At 36.3% G+C, this 16,225-nt stretch overlaps 1 protein-coding gene across 1 annotated transcript; it reads right to left on the bottom strand.

Moving 5' to 3' along the window:
* Nucleotides 1-66: 66 nt before the first annotated feature.
* On the bottom strand, nt 67-12,957 carry LOC116256775 (uncharacterized). The gene is made up of 12 exons (XM_031633258.2): nt 12,591-12,957; nt 10,119-10,265; nt 9,847-9,961; nt 9,627-9,721; nt 7,444-7,547; nt 6,288-6,325; nt 5,757-5,992; nt 4,707-4,800; nt 4,433-4,623; nt 2,516-2,735; nt 1,095-1,262; nt 67-665 (listed from the first exon to the last, which is right to left on the bottom strand). The coding sequence occupies exons 1-12, from the start codon at nt 12,798-12,800 to the stop codon at nt 496-498; spliced, it is 1,788 nt and encodes a 595-aa protein (XP_031489118.1). The 5' UTR covers nt 12,801-12,957; the 3' UTR covers nt 67-495.
* Nucleotides 12,958-16,225: the final 3,268 nt, after the last annotated feature.

The following is a 16,225-nucleotide window of genomic DNA, read 5'->3' as shown; positions in this document are numbered from 1 at the left end:
GATAAAAACTCGCCAATAATTGAGAACGACCGTCCAGGTTATTTCCTTGACAATTGACATCGATCATAAAAATGTCAAATTACTTCAAATTACTTTCAGATGCTTTATATTTTGCAACAAAAACACGGTTCTCAAATGCATTAGTAAATTACACAGAGAACATGCAGGAGGAGGAACTATCAGGATTTCCCCTAGAGCTATCATTGAAGTATAGGAAAACAAGAAATGAAAAATCACAAGCTACGGCTGTTGGGAGTATCAAACTATGGATAAAGCAAAAGAACCACGACTCCAGGGAACAGAAGCCACAAAAATTTTGTGCCATATGGCAGGGATGGCTTACTTAGAAACACATCCAACCAGGGAGTTAAAAAGTAGAAAAGACATCCCGACTGAACCTCAAGCCACCGGTACTGAAGACATCCTGGCTGAACCTCAAGCCACAGGCCCACAGGAAATCTTGCAGAAGCCAATTACTGCATGATCGATGACAGGTTATTTTTCTTTCTTGTCCTCTTCACCCAGAGCCTCTGCAGCTTGTTCAAGAGCTGGCTTATCCGCATCCTGCAGACTAGGGTCCTCGCCTCCAAAACCAAACTCATTTACACGTCTAAGGTCGACTGGATAAATCCATCTCTGATATAGATAAATCAGAAATATAATATCTGCAAGAGATTTCAAGTAGTTAGTGACAGAAAAGAAGGAACTTTTGATGCAAACTAGTCTCTGGTCAAAGCAAATGTTTGAACAAGAGGTAACCAAAAATTTTCAGCTTCAGTACGGAGCCCAAATTGACCGATATGGCATATTGGCCGATACCTTTCGGTCCATATCAGGCTATTTTCCATTTCCTATTCAAAACGTACTTAGCAAATATTTTTACTTGATAAAATTTAGAAAAAAAAAAACTGCATAATTTTCCAACTGCCTTAATGCCCAGCAACATTTCAGCTTGCAGCTGATACAACACCTTGTAATGAATTCAGAAATTCAGTAGATGTTCTTTGGCACCATGGAAGTGCCTGTGTCAAGAGGGTATCAGTGGCATAATACCGGGCTAAGCAGAAACAATTATTTTCCTTTTATCAACTCACCATCTCGGAAAACAGACAAGCGGTGCAGCATTGGCATTTTGATGACAAATGCAAACAGATCATCAATTATGGTATTGAGGAATTTGTATGTCATTTGCCTCCAAGGCAAATGAGCAACAGACTTCAATTTATAGTTAATAAACAGCTGTGGACACATCATGATGAACCCTGCAACAATGAAAGAAACAGATGGTTAGCTGCAAGAAAAGACATATGAGCACACAAGTTTCCTTTTTTTTTAAAAAAAAAAGGTTTCAAGGCAGCTAATAGTAGCGGTGATATGATTCTAGCTAACATCGACAAGGTTATAATATTCCTTGAAATGGCTATTGGTTTTACAGCACCATCAACAATAGTGTTGGTGAAGAAAGAACGAAAGACCTATAAAATAAAGCTCAAGTTTCAGAATATTGGCATAGGATGGAAAATCCCAGGCCAACAAACCTTCCATACTTCATAGAATCTCCTTAGCGTGCTTTCATGGGAATTTTCCTAAACAAAGCGCCAAAATTATGAGAATATGCTTGAGCGTCTACTCGTAACTGCAACTTGCCCCTACAACCCATAAAAGGTGCACAGACCAGTATCCCAGATTAACTTTTATACATCAAAGGTTTCAAAATGACCGGGTGTACTGTTAATCCTTCCACTCAGCTGAGCTTTAGTCGGCTACTCTCACATGATACAGCCGCAAAAATAGTAATTCAAATGGGATATTAGGTATAAGTGTAAAAGAGTATCCACATCACGTAACTGGGTTGTGATCAATAAGCATGGATGTTGAGCAAGTTAACCATGTGGTGCATGCAGAAATAAAACTTGGGTTTCATTTATACAGTCTGAAGCAAGGCATTACATGATCTAATTCCCTTCTGAAGCCATACTCAAAGATCATCCTGCTTTCCAAACTGGACAAGTGTGTGCTCTGCAGTTACTGCTAACCTCAATCTCAAGAAAAGGTAAACTGAGCACATGTATCGCTCCAATTAATCAACCTGCTCATTGCTGTACTATTGTTCAAGTCCTTACAGTATGCTGATGGATGGATCTCCTAATTTCTACATTTCTTGATAAGAATCTGTCTTACTAAATGAGAAGCATTCGGCCTTATGAAAAGCTAGACCAGCAGGACATCAACCATAAGCTAACATGCTTTTATTGGAAAAAATCAACAGTTGCCTCTTCTGACAGATAAATCCAAAGATCCTTCTTGTCCTTAGAGTGAAAAAGTGAGGAACAAATCAAGCAGCACAGTTGCTCCATCTTCCTTCCATTCAACACATAAAAATAGCTGAATCTCTCCACAAGGTGAACTTGTTTCTAAGTTTAAGAATTAAAAAATTCCAACATATGCTAAAGTAGAAGCCATGTGTATATTGGTTAGTGAGTCTTAATAATAAATGTGAAAATATGAGACTTACCAAACATATAGACACAACTCGTAAGGGAAGAGAGGATCCATGAATACCAACTCTTATGGCGCTCATACATGAGTGAGTAGACTGAAGAACAGGCTACCAGGAAAAAGAGCACATAAGAGAGATACTTCATTGCCATGTCATCATATTCCTTAGTTTTGTTCTTTGTATAAGACTCCCGGTCTCGGAATCTCAACATAGGTATGCGTCTGCTCCTGTCAATCTGCAAATAGTATGCATCACAACTCTTAGCATGTCTAGGATTTGATGATAAGATGTACGTCACTGAATCAGATGAACTGCATCTTACAAAGACTCCTATGTGGAAGATGTAACTCAAGTGAACACAATCCAGGCAAAAGCAGAACCGATAATTTATGGAGAGGGTACACAGGTCATTTTTAGAATAATTTTTGGAAAATCAGTAAGGTCCTTCCCTTCTCTCTCTCTCTCTCTCTCTCTCTCTCTCACACACACACACACAGCTTAGTTGTCCAGGTACCTAGGCAGGCAGGAGTAGGCACGCCTAGGCATAAAAGGCGACCTTTTTTTTTTGTTTTTTTAGTTATGTTATCCATTACATAATAAAATTATGTACTTACTGACTGAACTGTAAGCTTCTATTCCAAGTAAAACTTGAAAAACTGTTCTGTTCTGTTCTCATTGAATGATTATACTTTGTAAGTAAAGCCAAAAAGTGTTCCGTTCTTGTTTACATGACAGATTAACAGTACATTTCCAGCTTGTTTACATACTGGAAAACTGTGTTTTTCTGTTCTAGCTGATGCCTTAGTTTGATACACAAAAGAAAACACGTCATTCTTGTTTACATACTGGACACGATGCTTGTATTTCTTATCAATCATTTCAAACAAAGATCATATCAAATCAGTACATATAATACAGATTACAAGTTTACAACAGATTGTACATACAGCATACAACATACATATAACACACAAAACACCCTCACAAATGAGAAGATAAATCTGTATTCAGGTTGCAAAAGTGAGGTCTGCACGTATTTCTCTGATAACTAGACATGCACTAAACAAGAGAAACTGGTAGTCTTTTTACCATAGACCTAGGTTTTAACTTTTAACATGGGTAAGAAGGCTGGCAATAGATTCCACAGAATATGTTTCAGAGCGCATGAGATATATACAGAAATTCATTGGTTTTATGGAATATGTACTTAACGTATGGCTGGAACTTCCACTTGATGAGTTGATATAGAATATGTAATTAACATACAGCAAACTGTACTTAAAGAACAAAAATTATATAATATAATTGTATAGAATATAAGTATATATGGTACAACAGTGTATACTAAAATTACAAGACTTAATTTGAAGGGAAGGTGACCTTTCACCTTCCCATGGACTAGGCGTGCTAGCGTCCAGTCCAGCCTAGGTGCACCTGGGCACCAGCCTAGGTGCACCTGGGCACCAGCCTAACACCGGTCGCCTAAGGCATGGAATAGTCCACACCTTAACAACTAAGTCTCTCTCACACACACATATTCAGCAGTCAGGTGTGGTCAACCACACCTGACCATGTTTGAGCATATTAGGGTGTGCCTAAGTTATTTTTCTGCCAAATTCAATCTTGTCAACATTGACAAAGCATGTTGTCATCCAGTCAACATTGGTAAAGCATTGCTTTGCCCTTCTGTATTTAATTAAAAGACCAAAAGAAAACAAAAGAGAGAGAGAGAGAGAGAGAGAGAGAGAGAAAGAGGGCATGACAGAGACATATTTGTATATGTGCATTTGTGTCTGTCCGTGTGTCTGACAAGGCATAGCTTGTAGTGAAGTTAATAATAGGATTAAATGAAAGGCTACTATGGTTCCTATTACTCAACCATAGCTAAGGGTCGAACTATAATGTTATACAGCAAAAACAACAAAATATCACCTCAATATGCATAGCCTTTCCAATTTTCCAGAACTCGATACAGACACCTACGCCTGAACTAGCAAGAATCATCCATGATGTTTCATTGTCAAGAAGGTAGAGGAAGACAATCAACTGGCACGCAAAGTTCAATACTACTGACTTTGCAGACAAGCCTTCCATGGACTTATTCTTATTCCAGAACTGTATATCTGCATAAGAAAACAATACATACCATAAATAATACAAAATATGGAACAGCAACTCAACCACCACGAAAGCCTGTAGATCATACCATTTTTAAAAGCCAAGAAGTCAAACACGGAATGGAGTACAGACACAATCATTGTAATAACCAGAAGATATGGATTTCCTTCCAAGAAAACCCTCTGCACAGAGAAAAGGAATATATTTATGTGAACTGAACACAAAGGGATTTGCTCAAAAAAAGTGATAAGGACAACGCAAATTATCCAAGTGAATTTATCTAGCCAATTTACTAATACAAAGTACAAAGCAAGAAGGAAAAGAACGTTTAAAAATTGTGATCAGAAATTATACAAATAAATAACCTGGATAAAGTAAACGGGAAAGAGCAGATAAATGAAATACAATTATGTATAATGAATATGTCAAAATCCATTTCCTGAAAACATCTATACATATTCAGCATATAATAAGATAATCAAGTCTTTGATGAACAAGTCTGTTTCTGTTTAAGAAACTGTTCATAATGAGAGGAAATTATAAAAAGAGAAATAATACGAGAACATCTCAACTCCAAATAAGGGTCGGGAACTTTGTTGACAAGGGATAATATTATATAGCTAATCCTTGAAGATACAAGTCATGACTGTGTGCAAAGAATATTTCATAACACAGTTAAGAAAAAGTTGAAGCATACAGAAGTCAGTAAACCATATACCATATCATGTCATCTGTTGGAACATCCAACTGCCAGATAACCCCAGCTCCGTATCAAGTATCAAATGCTTTTTGCAACATAAATCCCCCATACACATCATGCTAGTCGTACATACAATAGATGTGATAAACAAAATTAAAGACAAAAGCAATGCAAGGAAGTGGTAAACAGTACACCAAGCTTCAAACAAAGGAAACAAAATTCATTGATACTCTTGTGGTATGGATACTACTAAGAAACCAAAATGACAACTTCATCACATCCGACCATTCCCCAAAAAAAGCAGAAGGTTGTAGTGTTGAATGAAAAAGAAAAAGAACATGCCTAAAATCTCATATGACAAATGACTAAATTTTCAATTATAAAAGGATCAAATTTTGACTTCATGTTATTAAAAATGAATTAATAAACAGCAAGGACCTTAAGTTCATCAGCTTCGCCTTCAATCATGCTCCCGTAACTACGATGAATTTGAAATGACTGTTCAATCTGTAGAAAAAGTTGCCATTTGGTTAAGCTGATAGGGCCCAGCTCTAAATTTAGTGGCAATTCTGAGACTGTTTCATTAATTGGAATCAGTTTGTCTCTGAGTAGCCAAAACTCATTGAAGTACAATGTGGGATAGTAGCTCATTGTGGAAGGCTCAATATTTATATCTGCATTATCATGGTTAAGAACCAGACAAGTATTTTTCATCATGTCATACATGCAAAACCGAGAAAGAGAGAGGTTTCTTAAACCGGTCCAAAATATCAAGTATGATGTCTTCTTTTACCTAGGAAGTCGCTACACTATCACTACCAGAAAATGAAATATAACTACTATAACAAAGAATTCACATACACAATATTAGGAACACAGACAAGATTGTAAACCTACAAAAAGGTATATCATATATGCATGTATAGAAAGAGAAAGAACCAAACAAACATATGATAGTCACAAGGATACAGCCAGCAATGTTTGGAGGAATTGCATTGTGAGGATATCTGCAAAAAATTACAAAGAAAAAAAAATAAGAAGCTTATCTAATTTTCGCTCATGGAGAAACAGATGAAAGCATGACAAGAAAAATGCCAGGACCTAAAGTTCACCTATCCTAATAGCTGGCATACAGCAGCATTACTACCTCCCTTAATTCACATCAAACATTTAATTTTGACCTGGTTAACATGACTAATTAGAGATACTGCATTTGTTGAAAGAAATATAGGCAACAGCAGCCAAAAGCCTGTAGAAACATCCGTGCATTTCCATGTTAAAATTTCAAGGAGCCTGAAATCAGTGATCAACTGTAAAACCTAAACTATTCCACGGTTTTTTCATCGTACATCCAAAATTGCATGGTAAAATCTAAGCAGAGGCTAAAGCTACATTCAGCAACCAACTAACGGTAGGTGAATTGGCATGTGATTATTCAAGAAAATTCAAAAGATCATCCAATATTAGTAGAATAGGAGTACATAACTTAATCTAATGCTACCAAGATCATAAGACCAACTGAAGAGAAGTTAAATGCATGGAGAAGAGCAGCCATGAACATGACCCATACAACTTGGCGCTGTTAGAAGATAGCTACTATGTAGCCTCATATCCACCATCCACATTATGAAGGTAATTTAATCTAGTCAGAAACAAACTACATCGTAAAACCAACTGATAAGAAAACATGCGCAAAGGAGCTGCCAGGCATCTATTCATCATAAATTGTTCTATGGCTTTGATATGGCAACCTGCAAGAGTCGTACTGGACTAAAGGGACTAAGCAAGTCTAGGAGATCAAGTCAATAGCTTGTTAATCACATGATTTGACAACATAGGAGTAAACCCCGTTTGTGAAAGTCATAAGAGGCCAAGACACAAAGAAGGTGAAAATAATAGTAAACTAACAAACTGGCAGAGTAGGCTAGGAGGCATACCACCAAGTTCTGCAGTTTTCTAATGTCAAGTGTTAGCATGGCTCTGATCCTACAGGCCAGTTATACCGTCCAGGGAAATGTATTTTAACTAGGCTATCAATATCATCTAAAAGGATAGCATCTATGCAGATTAAATTGATTAACAGGTTTGCATGGTTATAAGTAGAGATCATCCCAAGCAACCTCACCTATTGAAATCATCAACTAGATTTATTGTGATATTTGGCTTCCAATAAGGGACCCATTCTGGGGGGCCACTATCTTCATCAGTAACAGCATTTTTTTCACTCACCTGTACACAATAAACGCACCTTGTAAGATCAGTTATTTTCTAAATTGTATTAATGCAACCATAAGAAAATATGCATGATGATATTAGACAATGTCTACCTTCTGTGTAGCTCTGAACTGAAAAAAGTATAAGCTTAAGCAAAAGTTCAACAATTAAGTCTTTACACTCCTAGATTTCTAGCCACTCATTGGTTCCAACTTCCAACCTCCTTAATAAACAATATGTTATCAAGCACCAAGGTGATCTCATTCGACCATTGACAACAACTGCCTGTTAAGACACAGTTCCAACTGATCAAAAATTTCAAGAAGGTAGTAGTTTCTTTTGTTTAGCCTATATATATTAAACAACTCAAACACTTATGCCACTTACACAGCCTTATACTGATTATAAAAGCCATGTACTTGTCAATTATTCATGAGATAGTATTCCTTAGTCATTGAAAAATGGGCCTCATTTTTTTTGTGGAAGCAAACATTACACCTTCTTATCCACCATTACGCTTCATTGTCAACATTTTAAAAAGAACACATTCGTCAATGTTAACTTTAGTTTGGCTGGGTCATTATACAGCCATTTAATACAATTATGTCTAATCACCTTGTTGCATCACAGGAATTCAAATCCAATCATGCACATACTAAAATCTGCCTCACATGAACACAAATATGCATTTCCCAACAACTTGGGCATGGCTCCTAAGCCATTGGATAAGGAGATGTGTGGTTAGGACAGTAGGAATAAGGATGCCCTCAGTGAAAAAGGGTGCCACCAGGTTACACACCTTTATGAAAGGACCAAAATACTCTGAGAAGGAGGATTCCTTTTTTGATAAGGACATCTCAGCCATACGTGTCCCATCAAATAATTGAATGTTGGTTGACACAATTGACACCATTATATAGTTGACATGATCTAGTGATGCCACATATATATGTGTATGTATGTGGACTGTGGAGAGAGACACACATAAATGATACATACATGTGTTACATATATAAACACATACGTAATGACAAGACATACATACATACATGGATATATATTATGTGTGTACATATATATGCATAGAGAGATACACACACATGCACACACCAAAGGAAAAGAATTTTGGAGGACACAAAGAGATGTTGGAGGAAAGGGGCAATCTCCAACAAGCCTAAACCTTTGCTTTTCTTCCACACACACACACCACATAGAAAGAGAGAGAGAGAGAGAGAGGGGGAGGAAGACTCATACAAAAGAAAAAAAAAAAGATTGGAGGATTGAAGGACAGACTGGGAGCAAAGCGCAGTCTTCAACATGCCCAAACCTGTTTCTTTCCCTTTTTTCTGCTTTAAATTTTTAATAATAGAGGAACAAAACTAAATTTGGTAAACAGTTTTCTGAAACAGATAATCTATGTTCACCAGACAGTTCTGACTGGATTTATATCCAAGGCCTGCACACTCAAATATGGTAAAAAACAGTTGCCATGGTTAACTATGCCTGCAACTTATCCAACTGTGACTTTTGTCTTACAGTCACAAAAGCAGCATCCAGATCTCATGTTTGCTTCAATGTGTTGACCCTTTTTGGCAAAGACATTAGACGAAGGCCCACCAACTTCTGTTTCATATTCTTGTTCGGACTAGCAAAGACACGCAGAACAAGTATCAGATTACCTGTCTAACCTACATATGACTTTGGTTATACATAAAAATACAGCAACCAAGAAACCAGATCTTGACCTGGCCTGATAGCTATCAGGTCCACATTTACTTGAAGTCTTGAACTATGCCCCAATGTGAGCCTTTAGTCAAAAATGAAAATAAAAATAAAAAATACATGTTCAGAAGGACATATACTATGTGTATGCATGTATGAATTGTATTTAGAAGAAAGGATAGGAGAAATCAAGGAAAACAAAAATACTTATAACAATGCATCTCCCACTGAGTCACTGACATAACAAGAGTTAAGCGCCAAAAATAAATAAATGAAAAGATTCCTATCCGTAAGCTTGTGAATCTACAGTGCTAAAGATGACACAAATTTACTCCTAGAAACAACATAAAATATGAAAATGATACAGCAAACCTGAGCGGTGAACTCATCCTTTTCGTTGTTCTTGGAATCACTTAGCAGGCTCCTTTTCTTATCTGCCTTTGACTTGGGCAGGTACATGACAACAGCTGCAACAAATCAATATATTGTATATAACATTTAAGTATTTAACTCCCAAAGCTAAGTCAAGAAAATTATTACCAGAGAATAGCAAGAGAGAAAAAACTAAAATATACAAGATAAAAGGTCTTACGATGTGTCCTGCCAAATGCATATAGAGGTTGGTACTCTGGATCATTAGGATCAGCAGGGTAGCCCGACCGAGCAAAGAACACATGAGCATATAAGCTCCCGTTATGTTTGAGAGCCTGAAATAATTACACATATAAGTATTAACTATAAAATCGCTTGACAAAAGTACATGGTTGAAATAAAATTCTAAGCAATTGCACATGGTTCTAGAATAAATGTTGACAATCACTGGACGGACAATCAGCAATACATGTTTCACGTAATTAACATTACCTCTGATGGAGAATATTTCAATGAGTACGATCTACTGCTCTGTGGCCCCCAAACTGCATATGGAATGTTTGTCTCGTGCCAGACTAAGGCACTCTCATTGCCAAAATCATTAAACTTCTCATGCTCAGAAAGATAAAGCCACATATCCTGATCATAGAAAAACTCATTGATAAATCATTGCAGATAATCAAAATTTCATCTTAATAACTTAAGCAACAAAACTTATCAATCCGCGCAAGAAAACTTGAATGAAGTGCAAATGATAGACCGCAATGCTGTACACAGAAACATGTAAATGTCCTGTGAGGAAATATAAGCAATGTCTGCTGATAAACTTTCCGACTAAAAAACATGAACTTTGACAGTAAAAATCAGGATGTTCATGCAACCCGTTCATAAGGAAAAGCAATAAAACCTAGAAAAAGATCCAGCTTGTTTCTCCCTAATACGAACTTCATAGAAAAACAAGTTTTTGTGTCCAACACTTGAGTGGAAGAATTATGACACAAGAGGGATGGATCCAATTCGGGGCTGGGGGCAGTTACGGTGCTCCATGCCTACCCCGGATTTTCAAAAAATTTAAACCAAATAATGATGCATATTCAAAACTTTGGTCAGTACATGTATGTTTTATACATACATACATACATACATATATATGTATGTATATATATATATATATATATATATATATATATATATATATATATATATATAGAGAGAGAGAGAGAGAGAGTGAGTGAACAGTGACTCTGACTCTCTAGAGTTACCTAACCATCTAATCAGGGCCGTCCATCTGATGTAGATGGATGATTGAGAGAAAAACATTGAGAAAAAAGTGGGAACTAATATTAGATGATGAAAATACCCATCACTTTTTTTTCTTTGTTTTTCCCTTAACCATCCATCATAATAAATCGGACGACTCTTATTAGATGGCATGGTGACTCTAAAAAGCTAGAGTCACTGTTCAATTTTTCTATATATATATACACACATAGGTGGAATAACCGGTGACATGGGTTAGACTTGCAAATTCAAAAACTTATTTGGACGTCTGGCACTAAGACATGAACTTTATAATTTGCTAGTCAATAGAAATTTGTGTTCCAGATTTTAGTGTTAAAGAGACATCTTTTAATGAAATAATAAAATTATATATGCATGTGTGCATATATATATATATATATATATATATATATAGGTGGAATAACTGGTGACATGGGTTAAACTTGCAAATTCAAAACCCTATTTGGAGGTTTGGAGGTCTGGCACTAAGACATAAACTTTATAATTTGATAGTCAATAGAAATTTGTGTTCCAGATTTTAGTGTTGAAGAGACATCTTTTAATGAAAGAATAAAGTTATACATACATACATACATACATACATACATACATACATACATACATACATATATATATATATATATATACAAGCATGTTGATTCAGATCCTTGGGGACACGCAGAAAAATGGCATCCCAGTGATATTACTCACAAAAAATTGATAACATCTTTGTTGGACCACTACAACGGTGACAACTATGTCGCAGCGGACATGGCTGCAAATACAGGAACTGACGTTTCGCATATAAAAGTTTCCAGTGTGACTTGTCTACAAGAGGATATGGAACATGAGTCCAAATGTCATACTCAACTAACAAAGGGATGCACTTCATAATGTACTTAATTGTTTTTGCAACTAATAGCATCCTGGTTGAATTACCGGAATGCGGACAATGAATTGATATTCAGCCTTGTTGACTTCTTGAAGTTCCTGAACCAATGGAATGCTTCTCACATTCAAGCAATCAATGCACCGAAAACGTAGCAGGAGTTGTACTCCTTTTCTGTACTTGCAACATAAACCCCATAAGTAAATACTTTCCCTCAGATATCCTGCTTGCAGGTCCGTGTCAAAAAGAGAAAAAATTCTGAAAAAAATTAGCCAAAACCAAAGAGGTGTTGAATCACGCACACATCTTCGTAACGGGAATGTATTCAAAGCATGCAATCAATCGAAAAGGCACGCGAAACTATGTGCCAAACCTCCATCTTCAAGTTCTTAACTTTCTTAAGCCCACAGTGAAGATACTCGTCGCAATAATCAGCTCCCTCACAAAACAACCAACTAATACATCTGCTGCATCCAACTATACCAAATCCAACAGAATCTCTTCACAATTTTTCTCCCAAACACACAAAAGAATCAGACCACAAAGGGCGTGATTAGGAACACGTACTGGCGATGTCAATAGAAATAGACGCAAGCAAAAAGCGCCCCCAACCACTACTAGATGCAGCAAAACAGCGGGAACGGCGTCCACGTCGGGAAGTTGAAGGGGCAAAATAACAGGCAAAGTAATAGCAAAGCAGAAAAAAAAAAGACGTAAAGAATGCGCAATCAGCCGCCGGTAGGAATCCGAATGAAAATTAAATAATTTGAGGTTTTGTTGGCGGAGGGACGGACCAGGGGTTCGCCTCTGGAGAAAAGGTTGGACATAAGCTGGGAGGGCTCGGCAGGCGGCTTCTTCGGGGAGAAGAACTTCATGGCGAAGTACCAGAAGACGGCCATCCTTATGACGCCCGTGATCGTCTGACCTATTCCTTGTGGTTGCTGCTGCTGCCTCCCAGGCGGCTGCTGCCGTTGCTGCACCTCTCCAGATGCAGGCGGCGCCATCGCTTCCCCGCTTCTTCCTCTCTGCTGATTCTAACTCTGTCAATCAGATAATCAAGCTACTAACGATCCCAGGGAGATCAGATCTGCAAGAGAGAGAGTGAGAGAGAGAGAGGGAAGACTTCCCAGTGACGGAAGCACTATGGGGGAGAGCATAAAGGGCGAGCTATGTAGAGAGGGAAGAAAGAAGGGATGACGTGGGGACTGGAATCGCGACCGTTGGCTCCGCAGATCGACGGAAACCTCTAACTTTTGTGGGGCCGACTTTACGCCTTCCGTTTCCTCTTTTACTTCTAAGCGAGGTTTTGTAATTTTTACTTCTACTTTTTCGTGGAGCGGATTCTATGCTAATACATGTGATATTTTAAGTTGATACGCATTTGGACGGCCCCTTTGTAGGCAAATCGATTGGCAGCATAAATTGAAATTTCATAATAACGAATAGTATATATATATATATATATATTTATGTTTAATGCAGTAACAAACTTTCATATTATAGCCAATGGATGCCATTTGAGTAACATTTGAATAATTGTAACTAAATGCCCAGGTATGAGACTGTTGGGTATATAGTATAGGTACTTTTTTGGTAAATTTTTTGCTTCCACCTTCTCTATACTCTCATTTGTTTGATTTCCTATAACTTTTGGTCTGGGTATTTAGTATCATGTTTGCTTGTTCATTGAACTTGAACACCATATGTTTCTAACAATAGTTCAACAACAGTAAATAAATAAAAAAAAGGTGCATTCACTTTAATGTTCAAAAAAAGTCCATGAAAAATGTTTTACTTAAGAAGGAGTTAGATTTGATTTTTTTTATAAAACACTAAACATATAGTTAACAAATTTTCAATTAGTTATGGAGCAGTGAGACTGTCTTATATAACTGAACCAATATCCACCCAAGTTCGACCAATAATTTAAGTTTTCATAACATGAGCTCACCCCATGGAGAGCACCTATCGACGCCCATGGTTGGTTCCATTGTCTTGGTAAACCTTTATTGCTTAGAGTAAAGTTATAACCCCATTATCAGCTTGCATGCTAAAAAAATACTAAACAAAATTATTCTTAAATTAAAAAATGGCACTTAATGTTTGAACAAATAGTATATCACTGTTCAACTTTTAAAACCCAACAAATAAATGCTTATTTTAGGTCTACCTAACAAAAAATAGTGTATGGTGCAAAATAAAGAATACCTGATGTGAACTACTATTCCTCCATTGACTAATTATGAAAATGTACATTTTTTATTTGGTACGAGTATTTTGTTATTTTAAATCAAAAATTAATATATTTTTCAGCTGGCTGTTAAAAAAAAAAAAATCACCCATTTGCTAGCTTTAAAAAATAGAAAACGACGGTTTATTATTTGCTACAACATTGGGCGTTTTTATATGTTTTTTCAAATAGAGGAACTAAGTTGATAAATATAATGTCTCCGTATTTTTAAAGAAGTAGTTATGGAACATGTGTTTTGCACACCATCTAATCCCAATAATGCGATTTCTTTTCCACTCGACTCCTTAAAATGGACATATGACTGAGGGCGACGTGCATCTTTTGTCTTTTCGTCATCGTTGTAGGTGAAATGACATAACAAACAACTAGTTGCTCAACATTTGATGTGCTCATAATAACGAAAACAAATGTGTGTCACTTATTGCAAATTGAATTTTTAAGGTTTTTTATCATTTCATTGCTGGGGGTTGATTTTTTAATTGATATATTTCACCGCGTTATATTGCTTGAGTTGGTTATATCGTTCAACTAATTACTTGATTTAGTTAACCTTTGATTATAGCTTTACATATTTGATGTGAAACACCAGATTCACACGGAAACCTGTAATTTATTAAGTAAATAAAGGATCTTAGGCCTGATATTCAAATTTGTGAATTTTTGTATTTTTTCTATAGATTTTTTTTTGTTTTACATTTATTCCATAGGTAAGCAGATTGTAACAACTCATGTTCTGCTTGTTTGAGAAGTTTAGTCTCGTATCTAAAAATTGCGAAGAACATCGACAAACATATCAAATAGATTTCTAATGATTTTGTTGCCATAATTATTGTTTTTTTTTCTATGATTAAAATCCTAATTGCTAGAAGGTGAGTTGAGATCTGGCATACAGAAAACCCAACTTGCTCCAAGGAATTGGTTGAATTGTTACACTGATTCTTATAAAAGAATAGTGGATATAGGTCACGATTGATTAGTTTTAACGAGGGTTTGTTTAAAATTTGAAGATAAATGAAACAAAACCGTAGTTCAACATCTATGATTAATTATGCATCGGACATCTGCAAAAAACACATACAAAATGACGATAAAAATATTGGATCATTTACTCATCATGTGTGGGTTTTTTCCATAAGAATAATCCTCAAATTCAGAATAAACATGCAATTTTATTGTAGACATTGATATAACTACTCTCTTGTCCCATTGCATGCTACACACACTCTCATCGGCGATGGATTTGAGTACATATGCAACAAATTTTAAAATATACGATGTGCTAACAACTCATAACTACTAGACCTTCATATGCCATGCTGAAAGAGAATTGTGTGAGCCATAAAGGGTTTTCTTAATCCATACCCCTTGTCTCATTTGAAGGGCACTGAAAAATATATTGGCTTTTGTATTTTTTTTACTTCATCTATATCAATCTCATTACAACAAATAGATTATTCTCGTTAAGTTTGGTAAATGATGATATAACAATTAAAGATTTATATATATATTGCGGCACAAAGGAAGAATAAAAAGTGTAATTTCCACTTAAACTAAGGGCAATTGTGTTAACTAAACTTCTTTTTACAAAAAAGAGAAAAACATTTGTTTGGAAAGATAAAAAATACTTATCACATGGGGTAGTTTTTAGGGTATGAGGTGTGTGTTTCACCGTAAACACCCTAACCAGCCTGACCAGCTATGCTATATGTAGCGATAAAAATGCCCAAGATCACTCACTGTCACCAGCCTGACCAGTTATGCTAGTTTTTAAAGCGATTTTTTTATGTCTTATTTGAATGATGGCAACAATCTTCTTCATTATTGTAGACCTTCTCAACAACAAAAAGGAAAATAGTCGAGGAGAAGGTTCCACACAAACACATGAAATTAGAGACCCTACCATTTGAGGTCAAAGCCGAAAACAATCAACAAAATCCGCACGATCCTATCATACACATTTTGAATTTCATCCATCAAGTCTTCAACGTGATTGATATTTGATTGAAAGGTATTTAAAGTGGTTTAAGCTTTAAAGACCAAGGCAACTCACTAAAAAAAAAAAATCAAAATTTGGATCATTGTCACGGTTTAGTGTACTATTTACTTGACTTAAACACCACGGGGCATGGCCGGCCTAGGCCCAGGCCCAAGCCCCACGCCCGATTACTCAAAAATATA

The sequence above is a fragment of the Nymphaea colorata genome, chromosome 1 (genome assembly GCF_008831285.2).
Source record: "Nymphaea colorata isolate Beijing-Zhang1983 chromosome 1, ASM883128v2, whole genome shotgun sequence".
In the NCBI taxonomy this organism is placed as follows: Eukaryota; Viridiplantae; Streptophyta; class Magnoliopsida; order Nymphaeales; family Nymphaeaceae; genus Nymphaea; species Nymphaea colorata.
The sequence above is the reverse complement of the archived record's forward strand: the minus strand, read 5'-3'. Positions and strand labels throughout refer to the sequence as shown.